The sequence below is a fragment of the Lepisosteus platostomus genome, chromosome 2, assembly GCF_059453375.1.
Source record: "Lepisosteus platostomus isolate fLepPlt1 chromosome 2, fLepPlt1.hap1, whole genome shotgun sequence".
In the NCBI taxonomy this organism is placed as follows: domain Eukaryota; kingdom Metazoa; phylum Chordata; class Actinopteri; order Semionotiformes; family Lepisosteidae; genus Lepisosteus; species Lepisosteus platostomus.
Window position 1 is genome coordinate 8,883,796 of NC_142612.1, and position 26,763 is coordinate 8,910,558.

Here is a 26,763-nt window from a genome sequence, read left to right on the forward strand (position 1 = left end):
AAATGGCACTATTTTGATAAATTCTTCATTCAGAAAATAGAGCAAAGAATATGCACATTCTCACAAATTATTTGGACCGTATGTCACCTTTTCTGACATCTTGCAAACAGTCTAACAAATGAATGAAACCATGATGTTAATCATGCTCAACTGACATTATTGACCATGTTTATTGAACATAAACTCTATATAAACTAAAAGTTTATTACCAAAATATACTGAAATAACCTAAATGTGTAAGCCTTCAAAAATACCGAAAGATTTTACGCTTGAAGGTTATCCTTTTGCACTGTACAGGACAGATTACATAATGACATGGATTTTCTGCTTTTTCATTGCCTCTACACGTTTTGACTGTACCAGCGTCAAAGCAGATATTTTTAACTGTCATTTTGACCACTGAAATTCAGAGCCAAACTCTGTCTTGTGTCTTCTATATTCTGTCTCCTAGACTGATCTGTTTTTGGCAGATCACTGGATATCTGAGGTATCATCAGCACAGGCAATATTTCAACAAAACCTCAAGGACACTTTTGCAGCTTATGACCCAAGCATCATTCTCCCATTGCTCAATACTGTAGGTGTTTAACCACTGCATCTCCCTGCTTTGGTGAAATACTCTTTAAGAGGCAATCGTTCTTCAGTAAGAAAGGCGGTAAAGGGACTTCTACAAGGCTCATATAAAAGGAGCTAATTTGAATCACTCTCTCCAATCTGTAATGTTGTGTCATTTCTTAGCTTTTTTCCCCCATGCAAAGCTCAGTAACCTAGCATTCAATTTCAGCAATTCATTTCAAGATAGAAAGCCTCTTTCCAGAAAACAATTGGAAAATAAACCCAAATACCACAATATTACCAAAGTCCTATTCAGATGATAGGACCCATGTCACTATGACAACAATATCTGTATTGCAAGAAACCTATTGGTAGAGCACAAGCTCCTTGTAAAAGTTTGTAGACTCTATTCTTTCAGCACTAACTGCAGCGTTCACACTGTGGTTCTAAAACACAGATTTCACCTCATCACAGTGTTTCATTCTGTACTGTCTTCCTCCAAATGCCAGCATACCATAAGGAATGGTACCAAAGTATTTTTCCACAGAAAACGTTTAAGAAGATGTGGGCTTTTTGGAAGAGGAAACAGATACTTCTTCGCAACTAAATTTACGTTTTACATTCTTCTGTTATTAATGCTGAAGAAGATTAAATACTGAATTATGAGCTGTCTTTCACAAGTGTGTGTATGAGCTTCGTAAGTGTTCAACTGTGACAACCAAGACAAGATACCATTTACTAGAGAAGCAAAAGCCCTCACATAAACTGCGGATGTTTTAAGAGTGCTTCTGTAAATTAAGGGAATGACAATTGTGTAGTGGCAGATTATTTGAGATTTAAAACTTTAAGAATAACAACACAGCTAAAAAATGATAGTAACCTCAACACGTCAAGTGATGTGCAATTAAACTGTGATTTCCTAATCCCAAAATTGTTTTATGTGCAGTGTATTGCATGTGTTGACGATACAAGGACAGAATAATACCTGTCCTTTGTACAGGAGGTCGTGACTCTTAACAAGGCCCTCTAATTACACCACTATTGGAAATAAATACTGAAGTGAGAGAAAACAAGGACACAAACAGTGCAAAGAGAAGGAACACGTGCTAGGATGCCACAAATGTGTCATCTTGGGTATTCAGTACAAACTCATAAATGGAATGCAATATTATTGCACTACCAGTCGTACATATATGTACACAGTATATTTCCCGAAGGACCTGGGATCTAACATTGACAGACATTTGCCAGACAGTGACGAAACATTTCCTGAAGTACTGTAAATTCATGTATTACAAATTAATAAAGCAGTTCTATGGTTAAAAATGGACTGGAATATCATTCATTTAGGCAAACGAGACAAAATATTTTGTTTTGTTCAAATCTGTTTAAAACCTACTAATTACAAAGGCCAGTTTTAATATATCCTGTATATCATAGTGATCTACACTAGTATCTTTTTTTGAACCAATGAGTTGTAGTAGTGCCACACATACAGGGGGACACTCTGTGCATATACACTGGTAAAATTCACTTCAGGAAACACTATACTTACACACGGCAAAATCTAGAGACGTCTCTTCTACAGCACGCCTGAATTTCAGTCAGAATGCCCCCATTCCAAGACCCACCCACCCTCACTCCCCACCATCCCCAGCAGAACGGGGCAAAAATGAAAGAGCATCAAAAGCAGGGGAGAGGGAACACCCGACTGCAGAAAGGAAAGGGCACAGAAACAGTAAACAGTCAACGCAACAGGCAGTTGTTAAGTAACAAAAAGGAGGAAAAAAAAAGGAGTGCTTTAGTTCTGATGAGAGATATATGAGCAGCAGCTCTTACGAGTTGTAGAACCCATTCTGTAACTATGGGCTGTCCATATACTGTCATAGTCTGAGTCTTCTGAGAGGTCGGAGGGCTCCAGGCGGGACAGACTACTGCGACGACCCAGCGATTCTAGACTGGACTGGTCATCGTCAGCCAAGACGTGATTATGCATCAGGTCAGTGCCTTGCCATGCTAGGGGGTAGTGTGGGCAATATGAAATCATAGGAATGGGTGGGGTGGGGGGGGTGGGGGGGTAAAGGGAATATAAAAGAGGGAGTAAAACGGACAAAATAAACAAAAAAGGGGGCAGTGAAAGCAACAAACACAAGGAAATGAAAATGGACAAACGGAACAACAGAAAAGAGAACAACGCAACAGAAAAGTGAAGGGAAAAGAGAAGGAGAAGAGAAAACACTGTTAGAAATGTGGCAGGACAGCGAGGCAGATCAATGTGCCACGCTCTGCGGGCTCCGGAAGAAACTCCAGAAACAGATCACAGAAGAGTCAGTCCTGCCCAGACTGATCGTGTGGAAAAGGCCCCCCTTTGTGCCCTGTGGGACGGCACGTTTGACAGGAAATACGGGGGGGGGGGGGAGGATTAAAAATCCAGTCAAGTTAAGCTCCACAGAGTGACCCCGAGAAGCACCAGGTGTGAATGTTCAGTGTTAGTACAGGAAGTAAGGAGAGGGGTTAAAGCAGACTTCCTGACAAGCCTGAGGCAAACAGTAGGACATATTCATTCCCCTAAGAGACCATCAAGGGAAATTTGCAGAAAGGTCACGTTATAACAGTTAATACCTCAGGACTGAACTGAATCATTGGCTTTAAGTGCTGTGCATCATCCTTCCTGGACATCTGGGGAAAATCTCAGAATATTGTCAGAATGATGACTTGGCAAATCTATTACTGTATATGGCGCACGCTGGTGCATTTAACCTCCATTGGGGCTTTCTTATTCAAAGACCTCAAATTCCAATTTAACATGTATATATTTCCAATATTTGATTTGGTTTTGATTTGGTTTCCACAGCCAATATTGTTCTTTTTACTTTTCAGCGTGGAATTAATCTTTACTTGTGTGTTGTACATTTAAGTAAAGTACGTTCATCCAGGTTTTTGAATAGCAATGGATAAGAAACATAGTTTAAATAAGAATAAAATATATATTATTGGACGATTCCAAATCATCAAGTACAAAATATCTGAAATAAAGACTGATTAGGTGCCATTAGGTGCAGCAATAATTTAAAGACTTTCAGCGCGCAGTCACAATCCCATCTGCCATCTGACCCGTTTGTGAATAGTTTAATTTAAACTAACCTGAATATTTCATCTACATTTAATTTAATCCATTTTGTTAACAAAGCAATAATGAAGAGATCTACATTCCAATTCTTCTTTTTATATCAAGAACCAGCACCAATTTTCTGAAATAACTGCCAACTTTCGGGCTTACGCCAAACTCTTAACTAATCATTAAAAGATGTTGATGCACCCGAAACAATTCAAGTATATGAGAAGAAAGATCACATTTCACATGTTGAAAGCCACCAAGCAGAGTTTAAGGACTTACTTGAATTGAGTGTCTGTCGGGTTTTGGCACTAGTGCAGTAAGCCTCTATGACTTTGAGAATTTGTGCGTCTTCCTCTAATGCTGCCGTACCTGCAAAAAAATAATAAAAAGCCCCCGCTTATGCGATGAATGCAGCTCTGCTCTAACCCCAAAAGGGCTTGATCTTGGCTTCAGAGCCACACGGTACCACTGTATTACAACACTGAGCTCCACTACTACAAAATACCAGATCAGCCGCAGAAGAATTCAACACTGTCCACTGTTCGCAGGTGGTGATGACTGGCCCAGTACCTCCGAATTCCTTTAGACGAACAGCTGATTAGCCCTCTCAAATGAGGCTGAATTCAAACACTGTAAAAATGATTATAAACCAGAGACCATTCTTTACATTCTTCAAGGCATTTAAAGCCTTTCAAAAGTTTCAATCCTGTGTCTTTTAAAAGGACAGCATCAGTGACAGTTTATGAAAGAGAAATCATTCATCTGTGATTTATATTGTCAATACAGAATGCATAATAAGTTTCAAGACTGTATACTTAACAGTTCTTATTTGCAAATGTTGGGGAAAGAGATTTAAATTACCGGTGAAAATGCTTACAAGAAAGCACCACAACCAAATCAAGAAATATGTCATTGTATGTTCTGACTTCCGAGGCAATATTGCCTGACACACAGATGGAAAAGAAAAAGAAACTAGTCTTTGAAACCATCGGGCATCACTTTAAGACACTTTAAGACATTTTTTGGACTCTTAATAACTATGATTTTGAAAATATTGTCTCCTTAACCATTTAAAACAAAAACATTTTTTGAGATAATGTGGCATGATGACACATTCACAAAAGGGGTGGTTTATAACGTATGTGGAGACAGTACTGGAGAAACAAACTTCTGCTTCCAAACTACTTCTGCTTCCAAATTTACTACAACCCAGGGCGTGTTATTAAATTAAAAGAAAACAAAAGAATGCACATGCACTGTGATACCTCTTTGAACATCAGAAATAAGTGAACACAGTCTCTGCAATCAAAGAAACACACCATACTTATCTTCAAAACATTAACGTCATTAACCATGTCCAACCATTATAAAAAGTTTTGCTTTATAAAACCACACCAAAGTATAGTTATATATACTAAAATGTAAAGTTAATTTCTCCATGTTTCATATTTAAGTATTGAACAGAAGAAAATTTAGTGTAAACGTTTTTATATTCAGCCTAGAGAAACAGCACAATTATCTATCACTGTAGACAGTAGCTAGGAAAAGCATCTGGACATACTGGGTCTTACTGAGTTAATTTGTCATTACATGGTCAAAAGCACCAGACAGCAACAACGCACTCACTTTTTCTCAAGGCAAACTCCTCATCGGATGGTTTCCTCTCTGGCTTGCGTTTGGGAAGCAGCTTCTTCATGGTTTTAGGGCTTTTACTGAGATCCTTCGACAAAGCAAAAAACAAATAAGGAATGAGAACTGCTGTTCCAGCTACAATGTCATGTATCTTGCTGAGAGATTTGTGCCAAGGAGTGAGGAAAGGGAGCAAGGTGCTGGGATCATTCACTTAACTGGGTTTAGCTAATGACTCAATGTCGACCCTGGCCTAATGGCTCAATGTTGAAACCAAAGAAGTTACAGCAAATTTAATTTCTATGTCTACATTTCTGCTTGCACAAGAACAGACCATCTGATACATGGTCCGCCATCTGTTTCAGAAATCCTGCCAGATTTACATGCAGTACAGCTTCAGGAAGCCAAGTAGTAACGACACACATGCTGTCCATGAATCCGTCCCAAAATACAGGTAGTGGTTTCCTCACTGGGCTCTCTCACCTGCATTTTCCCGGTGTTTGCCTCATTTCACATCCAGATACTGTGCTCTTCTTCCAACTAGGAAGCTGTTTACTATCCCAATCCCTTATTCTCATAAAAAGCTGGAAAGGAGATTTCTTAACTGCGAACTGCACAAACTTGTGGCTGGAAACACAAGGGCACGAAATTCTAATCCCCGCCAGTGAGGCAGCCTACACTGAAACCTCTGCAACACATCTTTTTGCAGTACCACAAAAGCTGATGAGCCCCTTTTTTTCACAGGACGCAAATCAGGCCTTACTTCGTGGGACTGATATTCCCGTAAACAAAACAGTCCGGTAAGACGTACCTCCTTGTAGCCAAGAGCTGCAGAGGGCCGGAGTGGAGGTGCTGGTCGCAGGCAGCTCAGGCTCCATGGTTTTTGGGTCTTAGGGGGCTCCAGGGGACCCCACATCATTGTACTATGGGGGGTCCCGTGGGAGGAGGGGTGCGGGAGAGTGTGGTAGGCCGGCGCCACTGTCACTGGCCTGTTCTCGGAATGTCTGCCGGATGGGGTGACCGGGTGAGAAGGAAGCTGGGGAGATAAGAAAGGATGAGTTACGTCACTAACACTCCAGAGGAAATCCCTTCGATAACTTCCAAACTGGCGGGCTTCAATTACGTTACCTTTCATTGAAATTCAAAGCAACCATTCCTATGTATTTTCTCCTGTTCTGATACTGGACATTTATAAGCTTTGTGACCATATAGCTTGCTCTACCTTCACAAGGTTCTTCCTTGGGTTTTTCAATCAAACCCAGGGTTCCTATCTGTGATACAAATTGGAAAAGTACTTCAGCGGTTTTTAAACCAATTAATCTTTCTCCATGAACAGTTGCTAGAAATCTTCAAAATCCCTCCAGTGTATGGGAGGGAGGATTAGTTGTGTTTACAAAATTGCTGAATTTCCTATTGATAATAAAGTCGGTACAAATCAAAAAGCCTCTATATTCCAGCAGCAGCCATATCACCCTGCAACTCACAACTGGCAACCCACTGAAGCTAAGCAGGTGTGAGCCTGGTCAGTACCTGGATGGGAGACCTCCTGGGAAAAACTAAGGTTGCTGCTGGAAGAGGTGTTAGTGGGGCCAGCAGGGGGCGCTCACCCTGCGGTCCATGTGGGTCCTAATGCCCCAGTATAGTGACGGGGACACTATACTGTAAACAGGCGCCGTCCTTCGGATGAGACGTAAAACCGAGGTCCTGACTCTCTGTGGTCATTAAAAATCCCAGGGCGCTTCTCGAAAAGAGTAGGGGTGTAACCCCGGTGTCCTGGCCAAATTTCCCCCCTGGCCTTTACCCCATCATGGCCTCCTAATAATCCCCCTCTATGAATTGGCTACATTACTCTGCTCTCCTCCCCACTGATAGCTGATGTGTGGTGAGCGTTCTGGCGCACTATGGCTGCCGTCGCATCATCCAGGTGGATGCTGCACATTGGTGGTGGTGGAGGGGAGTCCCCATTACCTGTAAAGCGCTTTGAGTGGAGTGTCCAGAAAAGCGCTATATAAGTGTAAGCAATTATTATTATTATTATTATTATTATTATTATTCCGGGCCCTTGTTATTCCAGCCCAGCAGAGTTGGGAATGAATACGCCCTGGAGGAAGAAGGACCAGACCACCACAGTATATCCATCTCACTCCTGTTGTATAACAACAAAGACAAACCTTTTCAATAAAAAAGCACACCAAAGCTGTAACAAAGATGATAAACAGCCACTTTACTCTCTCACTACAAAACAATGTGTTTAATGAACAACTGCCTTTTTTTGGATACTACAAAATCCTCGCGTGGGTCTCCCGGCACGATTAAGTCTAAACTTAAATTCACTCTAGTCCAGCTTTCCATTTACTTCGAGCCCCTCGACCCACTGAGACTTACTGTGTGGCAGGGCACGGACTGTGGTTTGATAGTAGGGGTGCCCATGGTGGTGACTTTAGTTTGTTTCTGCAGGTGATCCACCCAGTCCTGCAGATCCTGCTGGTTGTTGCAGGACACCAGTATACGTTCTATCATATTCCCTGCAGCACAAAAATCATATTCAGCATATAGAACAAAATGCCACTTAGCTGGCAGAACATCTTCATTGGTCAGTCATGCGATAGTTTCATTGACATAGCCACAGAGCTATCTTGTACCTTAAAACTGCTCTAATTCCATTTCTACAAGCATGAAAACAGGCATTATTTGCTTTTTTGTAGCTTCTCCTAGCATTTTGCCCAACCAGATAGCTACATAAACGCTGTATATAACTGGGCTCAGTATTTGTAAATAATATTTAGAAGGATTAGTAATGTCTGTAAGGATTCATGCTATGGTTCTTGACCCAAGGTACTGGGACAAGTGGAAGATCTCAAAGACTGTCCAGAAGTTTCCCAGAAGCAAATTGATAACCATTTCACCCCAAGGCTTGCGGCATGTAAAGTCGACACCCTCACGGGGCTGAGATCTGCTTCACTGTTTAGTCTGCTGAACCATCAACACGCTGTTTCTCAACACTACATCATTTCAGAACAATTATATAATAATATTTTATTATAGTTTTGCTTTTATGTTTAATCTGAGAGTGCATATCAGGAATGACTGATGCCGGGAGGAGTCATAAGCAAAAAGGGTTGATAACCATTGGTGTAATGGCCAAAGAAATGTGGAATTACAGCTGCTTGCATATTTTTTTAAAAGTAACCCATACTTCACTTTTATTGCTTGACTTTCATATAGGCTTACACCTTACCAGAAATTTCAAAAGCGTTTTTCTGAGTTTCACTATCTTCTAGTTTGGAGATTGTCATTCCTGTTAGCGGCAGTTTACCCTAGAAAGAGCAAATCATGACATATTACCATTATATTCAGCAGTGGGGGCGCAGATAGCCCCACAGAAAAGCATTCTGTGAAACAGAGCCATAGATTAACGTGTCCAAGGGCTTTCACTAGAGAGTTTAAACAAAACATGTTAGCGATTGCACTTGGTGTACTGTTTCTTTCAGAAACGTTAAAACACATTGTTGCAGGCTGCCACAGAGCGATGCAAATGTGAAGATCAAGTGAATCACAGACCACAGGCTGTCTTGTGAGAGAGAGGTCCACTGTCAGTCACAGAAGTGCCTCACCTGATAAATGAAGCCACTCATTCTGGGGCTGGCAGACAGCATCAATAATACATGTGGAAACAGCAGGAGGTATCGCTCGTTTTTTTCCTGAAAAGGAGAGTGAATTAAAAAGAAACTGCAACGCTATTTTTATATTTCTGGGTTAGAACGAATCAGCATTGATAAATGCATTTCACACCACAATAAAAGTGACGGACACAGTAACATGCAAAACCTCCAATTACTTCAGAAAACCATAGACATTAGGAGAGAAACCAGACTTCTATCTATAGGACTATATGCTGATCTTGTTGCTTGTTGCTGATCATCATTTTCTGATGTTTACTTAATCTAGTGCTAAGATGCTTTCACATGACTTCAGAGTGAGCTGGTATCAAGCCATGCTGGGCTGAATTTTCAGGAAAAAATGAAGCAGAAACTAATTCAAGCTAATCATGGAAAGGAAAAAATGGCAAACAATTGCAAGAACACAAATCCCCCCTCTTTCTGCAAAATCCCCCATTTTCGGGGATCAACAGTTTGTCCAGACAACTACACGGTTATATAGGAATAATGAACTTTTTAAACAGGTTTCTTTCTGAGCTTAACATAACAAATTACATCTGTGGATATTTTACTGAACATCCGCAGCATACCTTAAGGAATAGAATCAAAAGGTATTCTCGGGATCTTATTATATCAATTGTACAAAAATATATATGCTTTTATATCTTTGCCTCGATGGTCTCAGCCTTTGATTCTAGTCTGTTGGTGGTTGCAGGTGGCCACATCCCATGATAGCAAGAGTGACCAGACAAGTAGCCCGTTGGTGACAACTGAGACAAAGGTTCACTGAAAAGGCAAAGTCGTGATTTTAACAGTGATCTACCTCACTTCCGGCACACTGGATCATGACGTGGGACATGTAGATGACAGAGCCCAGGGTCTTAATGTCTTCTCCCTCCCAGCTCCGAATCGACTCTGTCAGGATCTGCAGCTCCAGCTCCTTCCTCTTGCGCACCTCCTGACACTGTGCCTGTCACAGGAACCATCACGTATAGCTCATTAACTACATAGGCATCTTCACCTTCGAACTGTGCAGAGCACTGCTGCAACACCAGGTCCAGGTACAGTATATGGGACCTCTAACACTGTGGTGTGCGTATAAGATCCTTCTGTACACTGAGAAGGTTTGCTCAAACTTTTATCCAAGCTGGGGACTTCCACGTCCACATTTAGAGCATTTTAGAGCACATTTAGTTATGTCGTAACTGTAAAAAACAAATTATTCTCAGTTGACGTTTCTGCTCAGAGGACTGCGCATTTAAACGCTACTCTGCATACGACTTAAAAACTAGGTACTGCAAACGAATTTCTCTAAAGAGACTGGCTACCACCAGAGAAAATGAGAGCTTAGATTAATGGCTTTTATTATGATATAGATGTGCTTAGATAATAGCATTTACTATAGTAAATACTACATGCAAAGCACATACATATCAACTATCACAGAAGTACACTTAAGCACAACCATGCATCCATTTTCTCACTGGTGTATCCAACACCAGGTCAAGGGGGAGCCGGAGCTTATCCCGGGAAGCAACAGGCACACAGCAGGACACACCCAGGATGGGCGTCATTCCAGACACAGACATGCGCACACACTCACACCAGGGCCAGATTTCCCAGAAGCCAATTCGCCTACCTGTACATCTCTTGGCTGTGGGAGGAAACCAGAGCACCCGGCGAAAACCCATGTGAACACGGGGAGAACATACAATCTTCACACAGAGAGCACTCCAGTCCAGAATTAAACCCTGGGCCCCAACTCTGTGAGACAGCAATGTGCGCCAGTGCGCCACCATGCCACCCACCTCAAGCACAACCAGATCTTAAAAAACTACAATTTCAGAAGGGAAAAAGTGTCACGTTTTACATTTTACCTAGAATTGTGTGACAAAGTATCAGAATTGCACTAAAGACAACTGTCAGCAGCCCTATCCCTTTAGCCAGTACTTCCCCCAGATCTAAGCTGGTTCAGCTAAATGAGATGAGAGCAACAATTCTCTGTTGTTAAGCCAGAATCTCTTGGCTTACTTTGCAAAACTAAAGATCTCCCTCACTGTTATGCGTTCTCAACTGAACGAACAACTGGTAAGAAGAACAAAAGCACTGACACAAATGCACTCCAGAAGCCTACCAGCAAGAATAATCTCCCATTCAGAAAAATGTGCACAGTAACCAAAGAAAGAATGGGAAAAAAAAGTTAACAGTTGTGCGGCCAAACCGTATTGGCAGCCATTTAATAAAACAGAAAAAACTCTGTTCATCTGAATCTCTCAAAGCCTATTCTGCAAGATGAACTGATCAGTTAGTCTGGAACAGAAAGGGAGGCTGTGTGCAGAAGATATGGCCTTGCAACAAAGGAACAGCTCACAGAGAACACAGGGAGTACAAATGTGTGTGGTGCCAAGAATAAAGGAACTAGCCTTCTAGATCTACAGAGCAGAGCTTCAGCGCTGCTGGTGAAACCAATTAAAACAGTTCGGAGGGTATTTAATTTATAATTTAAATATCCTACTAGACTCATAGCAAACTAGCAAATCACAATCATGTGACAAGACACAGCCAAGCCCAAAAACAATTGCTACTTAATGCATCAAGTGTGTAACGTACACAATGCTGGTGTACTGTACTTAATTCATTACGGTATATTATAGACATCACAGATCAGGGGCAGCGATCACTAGACTAGACTTTTGCTAGCTGGGCAAAAATAACCTGACTGGTTTTTACATAATATGCAGCTGGCAAAGCAGAAGGGTTGCTACCACCTGTGCTTTTCCAAATAAATATATTTTGTGCCAGCCCTATATCTAGCATTTTCTCAGTACTGTAACATTCAATTAGAGAAAGCAGCTTAGTCGAAAGACATTTTAATCTTTGGAAGCAGATTGATTGGATGTCAAAAGCACCTCAACAAAATACACTTCTAGTGCCAGACTTGCAATGCTTTAAAAACTCTCAGCAAATCACATTACTGAAACAAATATAAGAACAACAGCTCCCAAGCAACTACACAGTTAGGAGAGTTGAACTTGTTTTAAATAATAACAATTTACAGCATCATGCAATGAACTGAAAATCTATTGTTAATATATGAATTAACGGAAACACAAAAATTCACAAGAACATGGATATGAATGCAATGTATACAAAAAATATGGTTTCAGAGTGCCCTACGTCTACCTGGAAAATAAGCCTTAGGGAAGATGCAAAACGTTAGTGACTTACAGAAAGATTTTTAAAGGCTGTCATGCATTTCTGAATCTCAGGTCGGTCCGGGTGATAATCCTTCAAAGAGAAGAACATGGAGAATGTTAAATTTCAATTTAACAGATTCTAAATTTAAAAAAGTTCAATGCGAAATGTTACAATATTCCCAGTGAAGGAGACTGTCCTGTACATCCACATCCAAAACTGACCGTGACTCATACACGGAATTCAGGCCATGAAACTCAGTTTAATTTGTAAGGTCAAATCTTCAGGTCTTTAGGAATACACATGCATAAAATAGGATCACAGGAAAAGAACCAGGCACAGATCTGTTGAAATGCAAACTTGCAGTTTCACAAAATTAGAATTATGAGGGCTGTAAGTATACTGTACTAAATGCTTATAGTTTACTGGTGTTATTTTAAAGTTTTTCGTTTGTATTTATTTGATTTGTGCACTTATATGCACTTTATTCTTATAAAATTCCGATTAACAATAATTTATTTTCCAAAAAATACCGGAGAATGATAAATGGATGTTAAATAATGCAAATGAAACTTAGCATAGTGTCTTTCCTAATGTGGGGATAACATAGGAAAAGACCCAAGTAACAATTTGTGTTCTAAATCCCTCTGTTTGTTGTTGTTGTTGTTGTTGTTGTTGTTGTTGTTGTTGTTGTTGTTGTTGTTGTTGTTGTTGTTGTTGTTGTTGTTGTTGTTGTTGTTGTTGTTGTTGTTGTTGTTGTTGTTGTTGTTGTTGTTGTTGTTGTTGTTGTTGTTGTTGTTGTTGTTGTTGTTGTTGTTGTTGTTGTTGTTGTTGTTGTTGTTGTAATATGTGGTCAAGTGTTCTTTTCAGAAAGAGAATCTTGTTTGTGTTGCAGGGACAACACAAGCCCTTCTTCTACTCTGTGCTGACTCAGGAGCTGAATCATTATAAAGTGAAACTTTCAGAGCTCAATCTATTTGTCAATGAAGGTGACAGCAATCACTGTCTTTAAAGGAACTGTTTGGATCTCATTCTCTTTTTGCTACACTTCCTGTTTTTTGTATTTGTTATTCTCGGCTTTCTGTCGCTAATGCTTACACTAGAGCACTACACACCAATAGAAGACCCTGAGAGTCTGTGACAAGAAAATTACGTGTTATTGAGATGAACAAGCTTTAAAGGATAATTCATTAAGGGCTCTGAAATACTGTTCCACGTAAATAGCTCCCCAAATAAAGGATATTTTCAGAACTCGGTTCCTCTCTGGTGTAGATTGCTAGCAAAGGTCAGTATCACACTGTGCTCTGAAGTCCATTGCAGAAAAACGGGGGTCTGTGTACAATGCTCATGTTACATCAATTCTCCTGTCTCCCGTCATCTTACCACAAGTGAGCAAGACTGTTAAGAGAACATTTCTATTGAATTACAAAATAACAAATGATAAGAAAAAAAACAAAATAAAACACAATCTGAAAGTAATTAATATCCATAAATCATATGATTACGTTGTTAAATATGCCCCAGTATCTCATGCCGCCATTCTTCGGGATCACTGATCACTAAGACCAGAGACCAGACCTTCATTCACTCAGGCTACAGCGGTAGTGGCGTGAGGCTGAGGAATCACCCATGTGCGCACCTCCATGTGTCGCTCCAGCTCCCTCAGCAGCGTGGGGTACTTGTCCAGTCTCATGAAGGGCTTGCTGAGGCCCGTTGTCAGCACCAGGATCCCCGGACTGCTGGCACCTTTCAGCTCCATGAACTCTCCCAGCTCTTCGCTGCCGGAAGAAACGCAAAAGAAACCGCTTAGGCAGAGCAGAAAGGGCGCGGCCGTTCCCTTCCGCTGCTCGTCCTCCACACCTGCCAGACGGCAGGCAGCAGTGCTCCCCCAAACCAACTGGAATAAATGCAGCCGGTCTATTGACCACTCCCATTATCCTTTTGCCAGGTTTTTGTCATGAGAACAAAGGGTCTTTCTTTGCTGACAAATGATGTGGGATTATCTCTGGAAGAGGTGTTAGTGGGGCCAGTAGGGGGCGCTCACCCTGCTGTCTGTGTGGGTCCTAATGCCCCGAATAGTGATGGGAATACTATACTGTAAAAAGGTGACATCCTGTAAAAAAACGATGTCCTGACTCTCTGTGGTCTTTAAAAATCCAAGGGTGTTTCTCGAAATGAGTAGGGATGTTAATCCTGGTGTCCTGGCTAAATTTCCCATTGGCCTTTACCAATCCCCTAAAAATCCCCATCTATGAACTGGCTTCATCACTCTGTTCTCCTCCCCACTAATAGCTGGTGTGAAGTGAGCGTTCTGGCACACTATGGCTGCTGTTGTATCATCAAGGTGGGGCTGCACATTGGTGGTGGCGGAGGGGAGTCCCCATTACCCATAAAGCACTTTGAGTAGTGTCCAGAAAAGTGCTATATAAGTGTAAGGAATTATTACCTCCATGTGCCAATTGGGAATCCATGCCTAATGATTAGAAGTCATCCAAGGTCTAACAATACTTCAAAATTAATAATTACTTAGCCAGCACTTTGGGATTTGCTCAGATATAGGCTATTACTATGATTTACTTGGAAATTAAGTTTTACAAAATGTTTTTTATTGTCGTTTGTCTTTCGACATCACCTTTAAGGGGTGAAACAGTGAAGGATTCCCATATACTGTTTTAACTGGTACGTGTGGCACACAAATGCTCTGGTAGGAAGGAGTTTATGGGGGAAAATAATCTATCACTTGCGTGAATTAAATAGTGATTATTTAGAAACATACGTTTTTGCTGATACTGTACGTCTTCTGCATGTTCACCCTATCCCAACGCCTGTGGTACTCTGCCCGTTGTGCAAATCTCCCTTTGAACTGCTTACAGGTTTACTGTATACAGTATGTGGGATTAATAAAAGCTCTTGTACTTAGATGAGACACTGCAGTCATGCAGTCATTGCAGTCATGAACCCCAAGCCACGTTTGGCTACAAAATAGAATGTCTTAACTGCTCTGGAGCAACCTAAATAAAAGAAGATTTAATCATTCTTCAATTTTTTAGGCTGTACATCATTGTTACTTGAAATTAAAAAGTGTTTTTTGTCAATTTAACATTGAAATGTGTCACTACAAACATGAGTATATTTCTGTAACAGTACAGAACCATCACTTCTCGCATGGAAGTTGTGTGCAGTATAGTACATCTCTAACTTGCCCAACCCTATTTACTGCATTTCTAAAGTATTAAAAGAAAGCCTAGAGCACAGCCTCATTCGTTTATGAGATCAAATATTTCATTTTATTGTTTCTTAATATATTTACACAGTAAACAAAAATACTGTGACTTTAAATACCGTGTTCTCTAAATGTCATTAGCATGAACACATAAATATCACTCCTTAATGCTGCATTGGCGCAGCAGTATATGGACATTAGCACTGTTCAGTGGTTCTTGGTTAGATTACATCTGTGTTACCACATATGCATTTTCCATTAAAACCACCCTGTACCAGAGCTTCTACAGTACATGTCTGGGGCTGAACTGTAAAAATAAATAGTTATACATAGGACTGCTAAAGCCGAAAATTCCTCTTTTGTGATGTTGTCTGCTTTCGACGAATCCCCTGGAACATTCACTGCGGAAAGGACAAACACTAACAGCCAATGGGATGAGCCTCTACTGCACAAGCACTAGTTTTACACTACAACATAAACTATAACTTCAATCCACTGTACTTACTGAAATGATGTGTGGTGTCAGTTACAAATGATGGTTATCAAAGACCAGACACCTCATTTAGTTTATCCTGCATCGATCATAATCATTATAATGTATGTGGTACATAACCACTTTTTACTGTAAACAAATGAAAATACTGATAAAAGTGTGCTTATTTTTTGCATTTCACCCAGCTTTATAATGAAAATAAAACAAATCTGAACACTTTCTTACAAATAAATTATATTAATATTACAACACCACAATAACATAAGGAAATATAGTGGCTCTACAGTCTTTACAGATAATTGTATTGAGTTTGTACTACTCTTTTACTGGATATTGAACATCTGGTCTTTTTGTTTTGCAACTGCAATCACTTTTCAAAAGCGATTCAAACGTTATTGACTTTGGAAAACCCTGTGTCTGATCTTTACAATCGAAGCTCACCAAAGAAAGACAAGTGAAACACAGAATGCTTTCCAAAGGCAGCAGTCTGTCAGATGTAGGAGATGGCAGCTTTTCAATCCTCTCGCCGCCAAATGAAAGCTCAATAGGAATGACTTACATGTCCTGCCTGGAGCTTTGTTTGTAGTATATAGAGCATGAGCTCTCCGAACTCACGGGCCTCGCACTTCTGCACAAACAGCGCATTCTGATGGGTCACAAAAATCCAGCAAATGACAGACACCTCTCTCAGATCCGGTTTAGCCCAAAATCCTTGGTATCACACGTCTGCCTTTGACATCATGCTGTGCTGGGTCTGAGGTAATGAGGAGGAGCTTAAGAACCTTTGTGGAGTTTTTTTTTTGTTAACTCTTTCAGGAAAACAAAGAGGCACACCCACAGAAATGGAATGAAAAGGGTTTAAACGGTGTAAGTTCCAGGACAATATGCACCCCGCTACACAAGGCGAGTGAAAACACCTGTTCCAACGTACCTGTGCTCTGTGAGGACATGGACAGCCGAAGGGTGATTGGCACAATAGGCAACGTAGAGGTTCTTCATCTGGGGCATGAGATTCAGAAAAAAACCACCCACCCTCTGCTGGGCCTCCGGCAATCTGCCCACACACAAAGCACACAACATCACTGAGCTTTTCATTCTGCCCAGTCATGTTTGGCGAAGTACGTCGGTGTGCAGTGAACAGTTGAGGTTCTATACTCTGATAACAGTTCTCACAAACTGGAACCCCCTACCATAGGAGTAAGGTGACAGCAGCAAGGCCAAGGAAGACTGCAACATGTTTTGATTAGAAACATCAAACACATGTGCCAGAAACAACCTTTGGCCTGCAGCACAGGAGATATTTGAGTGAAGTATTGAAAATCCTGAGACAGACTGAGAAGGCCAAGAAAACTGTAACCACTGCCTGGAAACTCCACAGAAGAAACAAAATCAGTACACAAGTAAGGAGACGTCAGGAGGACAACTTCTTAACTTAGAAAGATTACCAGTGTACTGCTACCACTCGGTAAGATAGGGTCCTTCTGTATTCCCATCCAATGGCTGAAGAGGTTAACAAGTGTTTAAGCTGTAGTGTCTTGTGCCGAATTATACACAAAGAGCGTGTGTGTATCATTCAGCTTGTAGTCATAGCTTCTTCCAATGAAATTCACACCACCAAAAGTTGAATCTCTCAGGATCAATAACAGAATTACCTCATTTCAATTTCCAACATACCTTACTGTGGCAAAATCACAAGGCTGAGCTTGCCTTGATTAGCTGCTCTATTTGAAACCTTATGTAGCCTTAGATGCAAAACTCTTCTGCTGAGCAAATATTCTCTAATTTGTTGGTTCTACACAAAATCCACCTCTATCAATTGAAAGCAAGAAATGTATAATGGACAAGCAAGGGAAAGGTCTTCTTATACCACAAAAATAATTACACAATTAGAAAACCAAATCTATTTACAATTTAAAAATAATATTTTTAATTTTTCTAAATCCAAAAATAATCCTTAGTTATCTAAGATGCACTGCTTCACAGAAAGGAAACAGCTCATGCACATCAGGATAGCTGCATTACCACAACTGAACACCAGATGTCCCCTTTCCCTTTACTGAAAGCCACATTTCACTTGTGTACCTTGGTGTTTCAAGAGAGAAGGCTAGCAGACTGTTACTTTCAAATAAATCTTTGCAGGAAAAAGCTCTAGAATTAAATTTAAAACAGCTGTCACAAAATAAACCAGTGATGGTGAATCCTTGACTAGACACTGAATTAAACAAAGGACACCTACTTTGTGCATTCCTCCAGAGTCTGGACAAGCATTTGCTGGAAAGTGCTGATTTCTTCCAGGTTTCCCAGAATGTGAGTGATGTCTGAAGAGCTTATCCTGTATGAATCAGAAAGCAAATGAGACCTGGATTGCAGGAAAGAACTAAAACCAATCCTGAACGTTAGTGCCCTAACACCTGAGTTAATAGAACAGGAAAGAAAGGAGTTCTTTCATTACAAAAATGTTTCAGTTTATGAAAACCAACAAACAGATCCCATCGAAGAATGAAATCTTTGCTCTATAAAGGGAGTAGTACACAGATACCAGTAATAGAATACTTCTTAAGATGCCTCAGTAATGTGGGTCATCACAAACTAATAATCTGCAAGTGTCTGTGAGCACACAAAAAAAGCCCCACACCAAAATCTTACAGCGTGTAAAGATGGACAGCATTCTTCATAGTAATTCATCACATAACACAGTTCTCAAAAACACCTATTTTATGTGAAAATGTTTAACGAGGCTGTGATTTTGACATTAAAAACATTGGAAAAAACAATGGTTGCATTCTTGGCAGGCATTTGAAATTTTGTTCTTATTTTCAAGTACAATCTTATTTGCATGTGTACAAAAATGAGTTTGAATGCTTGTTAGTGTTAATGGGTTAGTATAATATTAGTATGAATGTATATGTGTAATGCTCATATTTGAGTGTTTCTAGGTGTGTAAGCATAGATAAAGTTTGTTTAAAAAGATGAGCTAACAGTAGGGCATATATTCTAAAATAAAGGATGAAAAAAAATATAGAATGACAACTATTACTTAATGTTGCATGTTTGAAACTTTAATTTTGTCCTCCACGTATGTACTATAGACCCAATCGGATTCAAAGTAAGCATGATATCACAGATTTGCTCAACGTTGTCTGTAGGCTTCATATTTTCAGGTTTTTCTTCCAATGTTCTGGTTTTTCTTTGCTGAAGCACTGGAATCACCTTTTGTGTGGTTGCTACTCATAGTCAATGATAACAATGTACTGTATTACAATTGAAGATGTATTTCAAACCAGACAAAACCCCTACCGACTGACTCAAGGGTAAAACGGAGAGAGCAATAACATGTTTCTCTTCAGGGGTGAAGACCCACGACTTACTGTGACTGAATGCTCACCCAGTGTGGCCAGTGCTATTGCGAGGATAGGGCGCTTAATGTGAAAAATGTTCCTGATTTTTTTTAAGGTGAGAAGATATCATGTGGTACGGTGTTATGGAAGTCAATGTCCTATGTGTACTGGACATCTTCCCAAGGGAGAGCTGTAAAAGCACTTGGAAACCAATGAGATGCACCAGAAAGGAGGAAAGCCATAGCTTAACCCTGTTCATGGCAGCTGCAATCATGCCACAGCAGAGAAGACAGTCATGCGGGTGAGATTCTCCACAGCAACGTAGCTCATTATTGACAGTGGCAAAATTCTAACCGACAACCACGAATTCTTTGAAACGAGCTTGAACAATATATTCTTCTGTACCAACAATACCAAAAAGGCTGAATGGATGGAGAGCCTTCGAACCCACAACCAGGGCCCTGAGGGATCAAACGGATTATGGCCACAATTTGTCCAGGCACTGTCTACTGTGCTTCAGCGAGAGCTTACTTCTCCGTGCTCTGTAGGGAGCGTAGGTAATTTGATAGAAGATTCTGGAGCTCCTTCGCATACTCTGTTTCCGTTTCTAGAATGTTCTGCAGCACCTGCAGAAGAGGAAAATTTAATTGTGAAACGTTGCCGCCATTCATTTCATACCATGTTATTTAGCTATAAAGGTAGTGTAGTGAATATTAAACTATACTGTACTTAAGAAGAGCATCATATTGCTGTTTTTTAAACATCATACGAAGCAGTACTTGAGATTCAGGGTGAATTGGGGTGAAAGGAGGTTTCACCACAAACTCTAGACAAGAAGACTCAGAAGCGTTTTAGGTTCCAGGTTAAGAGAAGCATTTTCTATTTAAAAAATTACATGAGCTTCATTACCCTTTCAATTTAAACCTTTTGAAAATCACAACCGATGTCTAATGTTTTGGATTTTGAAGACCTCCATGACAGGAGGCAGCAAACCAAACAGGAAACGACAGTGATGAATTCTCCTGTATCCATTAGCACGTATAAAGCTTTGAGCACGATTTGCAGTAAGACACTTTCCTGTTTTCTTCAGTCAACCATAACAACTAAATAAGAAACAAAAATGCTGCCTGACAGAATGAGGCCATCAGTTCTCGACTGTTAAGCTCTTTATTTACATGCATTACGTCAAACCCTTTTGTGACAACATTTAGGCAACATTACCAGCATGGAGCTAAATAATGGCCTAGATCAGTGGCATCTGGGTACGCATCTAATGGAGAGACGTCAAAAGTGGCAGATATTATTCCACATTAGTCTAACTAGAGTTCCAGTGTTAAATTCTTCTCCTTCTTCCTGGAGTAAAGGAGGCCTTCGCTGACATCCATAGTGCAGCCACTATAAATCCAACATGCTTTCACTTTGTGAAACTGGAACGTCAGCATTCGCTGTGCACCAACTAAAATTCAAATACAGAGCATTTTATTTTTAAAGGGACTTGACTGCTTGTGAAGGTTCTAGATAAATGTTGTCAGAAAAGAACCAATTAAAACATACTACTAAAGTACAAGTAGTATAAGGAGGAATCCTGCAGTGTTCATTCCATATATGCGTGAAAGCTAGTTCAGTGATCATTTACCTTGTGGAAGCGTTCTGAGAAAGTGTCGAAGCCAGCTCACTGCACTCTTTATGGTCGGTCAGTATGTGGCAAATTAAGTGTTCAGTAACCAGCAATTCCAAAGAACACTACAACCTTGTGACTGAATAACCATTAATGCCTCCTGTGGTGTCTTTGTCACAGTTCACTGCACCATTTACGCTGAAGTGCTGTGGAGCAGGCCCATCACAAATAAGAGAAGGTTCAGCCTTCATTTCTAATATAATAATAATTTTATTTATGAGCACTTTCCAAGAAAATCAAAGCACTGTAACGCAGCTCACTATTTTGTGAGCCTGAATAAAGCTCAGATCCAACTATATTAAAGATACTGTGCTTCTCCTTTCAGTCATTCAGTAAAAACTGACAGCAAAATTACTATAACACCAAAAACCAACAATTTTTTGTCAGATCTTATGAAACACGGGCCTGAAATCAGCAGTAAGATGAAGTAAGAGTCTGTGAATGAGCTTATTTGAATGCATTTGTGTTTAATAGGTTTTAGGCCTGTGTAATGCCTAGGGGTTGAAATATCCTGTTTCCCTTACTTACAAATTGAATCCTTTCATTTTCTACTCCATTGCTAGAAACACAGCACAGGTTCTGTTCCCAAGAGGGTAAACAGACGCAGGTTGAAATAAAAGAAGTATTCAGTTTGTAACATAAAGGAAATTAGACTTCAACAAAAAAGAGAAACCATTTTACTTTTCCTTTAACACATGTGCAGGTTATGCTGTAGTGTCCATACTGTCAGCTGTGTGGAAGTGCTGAATTCTGACTGTTGAAGCTCCAAACCAAACATTCACACCTTCCTTCCCACATGATTAATATAACATTCATCATCAGCTCCTTCGGGGCTTGTATTGTCTCATGGGGGCAGTCTACTCACATTTGGCATATAATGCACCTACTTAACACCTGTTAAGTAGCTTAACACAGAAACAGCCACTTTCAGGTGGCCTCATCACCCTTTCCCTAGTATTGGAAAGCTGTGAAGCCTCTTAAGGACAGAGGGCTTGGAACAACCTCTGACAAAGTGGTCGCATAAAGATTCAGCAGATTTCCTGAGACACAGAAGACACTTGCCTACATACAGCTGCTTCTGCACTGGGACATTACAAGCACGTAACCTGGTACCAAACAGGCCACACTCCTGTTTTATATGGAGGACAAAAAAAGCAACACAGGGGAAATTAAGTGCCTGCAAACAGGATGATCCACCCTGGTGAAAACACCGCCAAGTTAAGGACTACGTTCCAAGGGTGTAAAGTGATCTACACCGACTGCTCAGACATCTGATCTCAGAGCTGCGACTGCTTCAGGTTCCATTTTAACACCCCTTAGTGGTCAAAAGGTTTTAATTCTAGTTAAGAGGGTTTGTCATCAAATGTTTACTTCTTAAACTGCTTGTTGTTGTTACTAAAACCAATTTTCAACATTTTTAAATAAATGGCTGGTGGAATTAATTTCCATGAATTAATCTATGATTAATTAAAAGACTAATTTCTACCTATAAATCTCCTCATTTTTAACTTTTTCTTCTGCGCAAGAAAGCCTAGAAATAGATGGCAAAAAAGCTCTTAAGTTTTTTTGGTCAATCTTTATGGTATGGAAGGATTTTACATATATTTTACGATTTGATTTTAACTGAATAAGTAAAATGATAAAGAGTAGGCAATTAATATTAAATACTGCTATGAGATTACTTTTTTCATTGTAATATGTATTAAATAAATACAAATGATGATGTTAGTACTGTCAACTAAAAGAATTAAGGTAAGTTTGCTCTTTTGATTGTAACCTCTGGCGAAGACGATGTGTCCTTAGAAAGAGGTGTTATTTCTGCAAATGCATCTCAAGAAACACAAAGTATAAAAATAAAATTAAAATAATTCTCTTGCAAATGAATGGGCACATGTCTCACCCTTGCCATGACGAATGCAGACACATTTGAATATTGTTTTCTATACATTTTTGTAAGTGATCTCCGTTATTTTAAACAACTAAATTAATTGATTGGTATTTTTCAATACTCGTAGAAAGGAAAGGCTAGAAAATATGAAACTGATGTATCATTCCAAACCAAAACTGAATCAATTTGACTGGCCCAGTGCTATACGGCGTCTTCAGGCATCTGTCATTTACATAGTCTGTTTCAGTTTATATGGAAATCAATGTAAATATCAAAGCTGGATAGTCAAACAAATCAAATAGAGCCAAACTGGACCACTAGAAGAGGTGTTGTTTGTTGTGCAGTTTGTCTGGCCAAACAAAGGTACTGGTTCATCTGCATACAAGAAATGAATTATTTAACAGTTGAGGAAAAAACACTTTCTTGTTATTCCAGAGAATGAGGTGGATAACAACACCCAGGAGAATGAAATAGGTAAGACGGGAGAGAGCAGTCCTTTTAGAAATTTGGTCATGCAGATGGAGCTTGAAAAACACACAAAAAACAAAGGCGTCAGGGGCCAAAAGAGAAACGGTTTATTAAAAGCAGTGAACAATGCAGGGTGATAAAAAAAGTTTCACCAAATGAAATCTAAAATAAAGAGGTCCTAAGGATTTGACAGTGTGACTAATGTTACTAACACGATAAACACTGAGTTTAAAAGGTCAAAAAAAACTTCTTCCTTGATTACTGCTGTGTGAACACAAGGGAAGCGAGTTCCCTACGTGTGAACGGCTAGCATCTTAATACATTGTTTCAAGCCTAACGAACTGAAGCAAACCCTGCGTGAATATGTTTTCTAGTCTAGCAATTAGAGCTATGTTTCTAGGAAAAAATGTTTTCTTTTAATACATTATATATTTTTCATGGTTTTCCACAGTTGTATACAGCCACAAAGTGGTGCTGCCTGGCCACATAAACGTGTGAACACCAACAATATGTACACAGGAATCCATAGTGAAATATTCTTGCGTAATAATACAGCACAGGATAACTCAAATCAAAGTTTATTTATCAAATGCACAACAATACAGTATGTACGTTGTATGCAATACATTATGTCCAAGTGGTGCAGTATGCCGAATACAATGAAAACTGTATGTTTACAGTTACGGGTGATTTGCTGAACAAACTGCAGCTTGGCTATTTAGCAGTCTTGCCTGGAGGTAGAAGCTGTTCCGTAATCTGTTAGTCTTCGAATGCTTCAGTACCGTTTACCGGACGGTAGGAGAGAAAACAGTTTGTGACTGGGATGACTGGGGTCCTTGAGAATGGACCTGGACTTCTTAAGACATCTAGCTGAGTAGACATCCTGGATGTCTGGTAGCTCACAGCCGGTAATGTTGGTAAAAACTCTCTAGCAAAAACTGTGTCCATTCATTGCTCGTGATAGTTGGTGAGAAATATAATTTGTGAAGAATAATAAAGGGAGCAGAAGCCACTTAATTGTCAAAGTGAAAACAACAATTCTTATCGCTTCAAGGAACCTAAAATAATGAATAACACATCGATAGCAAAAAGAATACAATGATAGCTTGATGGACACAGAAAAGAGCAAATAGTAATGTGTTTCAAGCACAAAGCTCTTCCTTGAGTGGAATCATGGGTAGCCCACATCTTTGATGAATACTACTGTATTTATTCAAAGTAGTTCTTGTGATCAAACACAGTCTTGTTTAGCATAATATAGTTAAGTTACAATAATCAGACAGCTAGTTAGCTCACAAGCTTGTAGAATAACGCAGCTGTGAGGCAGCTAGGTGGGGGGATAATGTTAACGTGCCATGCCATGTCACCTGCGAGAGGTCGCACCCAGGCCAAAGCTTTTTCCTGCACAGTTATACACATAGCATCTGACAGAGCTGATCTCTCTGAGATGTTTAAACCCCCCAGTTCACAACTGAAGAAATTTGGCAGGGTATTTTTTGGGGGTCAGCCTCAAGAAGAAAAAAAAAAATCATCCTCATTGTGTCCCAGGCAGACTGTCAAGCTGGGAAATCTAATCAGCAGTGGCGGAGCATGACCTCCACATACACTTGAAACTCCCGGAGGAAAAGACCACATGGAATGGGCTTCATGCTCTCCTACCAGCGCTCCCTCCAGCACCTTTTCATTTCAGAACTACAGCAGCGGACAGAACTGAAGACCTTTCCCACTACTGGATTCCTTAAAATAATGCACATCACTTCCGCTGGAATGCATTCAACTCAACAGCAGCTCGAGAGCTCACCAGCTACGTGTCATATAATCCAAAAACCAGGTACTCACCAAATTGTAATACGTCTTGCTAATCGCAGAGGTATCGAAGCCTTTTGGAGGGCTTTTCAGCGTTCCGGATTTTGGAGAAACCGGCTTTTCTATGGGAGGAAGGGAGACAAGCAGTTGATTTTTATAATGAGTTTTGCTAGCCGTAAGCAATTCTATGCTTTGCTATTTTTTTATTAAATGCTCAATGTAAAAAGCATCTATCTGTGTATTACTGGCTAGAAACCCAAACAGAGATTCCCATTTGCCTTTATGTTCTCGTAGAACAGGGATGGTGCAAATTAATGTATATATAGGAGCACATTCCCAGTAGGTGTTTAACGTCACCAAGCAGAACTTGCCCAAACTGGAGTCCAACCAGATTTTATTATAATTCACATTAACAGAAGGTTCTGCTCTTATTCTGCAGGCTGGCCTGCAGTGCAAATGTGAGGCATACTTAGCATGAGCAGTGGCCATCTCCTTTGCTTAGCTTCTGCCCCAAGTCAGTTCAAGAAGAAAAATTACTATTAAATTTGACCCTTCTGGCTGATGTGCCTTTAGTTATGCCCAAGTGTATCCTGAAGTACCTGACACAGAAGGGTTGAAGACGGAAAATCAAAATGAAAACAGTAGACGTTAAGCCATCAAAACATTCCACAGCAAAGTCATTCATATACTGTACTTGAGACATTTCAGATGTGTTAATTTCTGGGCTCAGCAGTATTAATATTACATAATGCCAATGACAATAGATGAAAGGTTTTCTAGAATGTAGTTGACTAAGGGCTTGGTCGCTAGTTTGAATTTTAAAATCCTAGATGCACTCACATATGGCTTTCTCATTACTACCTACAATAAACTTGGAACAACCTCTGACAAAGTGGTCACATAAAGATTCAGCAGATTTCCTGAGACACAGAAGACACTTGCCTACATACAGCTGCTTCTGCTCTGGGACAGAAATAAACACTTTATTTCTTCCATCCCAAAAATGTTAAATTCAGTAACTTAAAACAGGGCCAATAAACAATTGACAGGCTCAAGCCTTGTTTGGAAAAGGATGCTCTATCTACAGAAATGAATACGTCCTGTCTTTGTTAACTACTTTCCTTCCTGACTTGCTAGTCACAGGAATCTGACATCATGCACTGAACAACCTTTCCTCCTTAAATTCCCCCAATTTTAACATCCACACGATGTAACACAAATGATCAGGTCAGGCAAATTTATACCTCTATCTAAAAATTCATCATTATACAAAGCTTGTATTTTAAAATCAGTGCAAACAGTCATTTACACAAAAGGAAATAGGCCAGACAAAATGTAGGAGTTAATGTAAAGGAGGTTTAAATAACTATGTCAGCAGAACCTTGATAATTCAAGGCAACATACGTATATTAGTAAAGATAACAGACAAACTGAAGACAATTTATTTTCATTTTTCTAAATGAAAAATATTACCAACACATGATTTTTAAAATGACTTCTTAATCTCACCCTTAGTTTATTTATATTACACATACATACAAACATCCTGTTGTTTATCAAATTTAAAATATATAGCAAAAAACATTTACATTTACATTTAATTTCAAATTACCATTTTTTAAAGGAGAGGAATGACTGGACGTTTGACATAATAAAACACCAATTCAAAAAAAACTACTCAGAAATTCCAAATAGAACTAAAAGACAAATTGA

At 39.8% G+C, this 26,763-nt stretch overlaps 1 protein-coding gene and 1 long non-coding RNA gene across 4 annotated transcripts in view; one reads left to right on the forward strand and one right to left on the reverse strand.

The window, feature by feature from the left end:
- Positions 1-7,192, forward strand: part of LOC148675864 (uncharacterized) — a 125,698-nt gene extending 118,506 nt beyond the window's left edge. The window contains exon 3 of the long non-coding RNA XR_015924871.1: positions 6,760-7,192. This is a non-coding gene — a long non-coding RNA (uncharacterized LOC148675864). The remainder of the gene's footprint in view (positions 1-6,759) is intronic.
- The window catches only part of arhgef7b (Rho guanine nucleotide exchange factor 7b), a 51,533-nt gene that overhangs the window by 7,210 nt on the left and 17,560 nt on the right, over positions 1-26,763 (reverse strand). For 2 of the 3 annotated variants that reach the window (XM_088596929.1, XM_088596949.1), the window contains 14 exons: positions 25,084-25,172; positions 19,742-19,836; positions 18,109-18,204; positions 16,804-16,926; positions 13,796-13,934; positions 12,190-12,249; positions 9,785-9,931; positions 8,917-9,003; positions 8,541-8,619; positions 7,688-7,827; positions 6,114-6,338; positions 5,300-5,393; positions 3,953-4,042; positions 2,395-2,571 (listed from right to left, as the gene is read on the reverse strand). In XM_088596929.1, coding sequence (XP_088453055.1) covers positions 2,395-2,571; positions 3,953-4,042; positions 5,300-5,393; positions 6,114-6,338; positions 7,688-7,827; positions 8,541-8,619; positions 8,917-9,003; positions 9,785-9,931; positions 12,190-12,249; positions 13,796-13,934; positions 16,804-16,926; positions 18,109-18,204; positions 19,742-19,836; positions 25,084-25,172 — 1,641 coding nt within the window. The remainder of the gene's footprint in view (positions 1-2,394; positions 2,572-3,952; positions 4,043-5,299; positions 5,394-6,113; positions 6,339-7,687; positions 7,828-8,540; positions 8,620-8,916; positions 9,004-9,784; positions 9,932-12,189; positions 12,250-13,795; positions 13,935-16,803; positions 16,927-18,108; positions 18,205-19,741; positions 19,837-25,083; positions 25,173-26,763) is intronic. The other variant, XM_088596937.1, reaches the window with a different exon arrangement.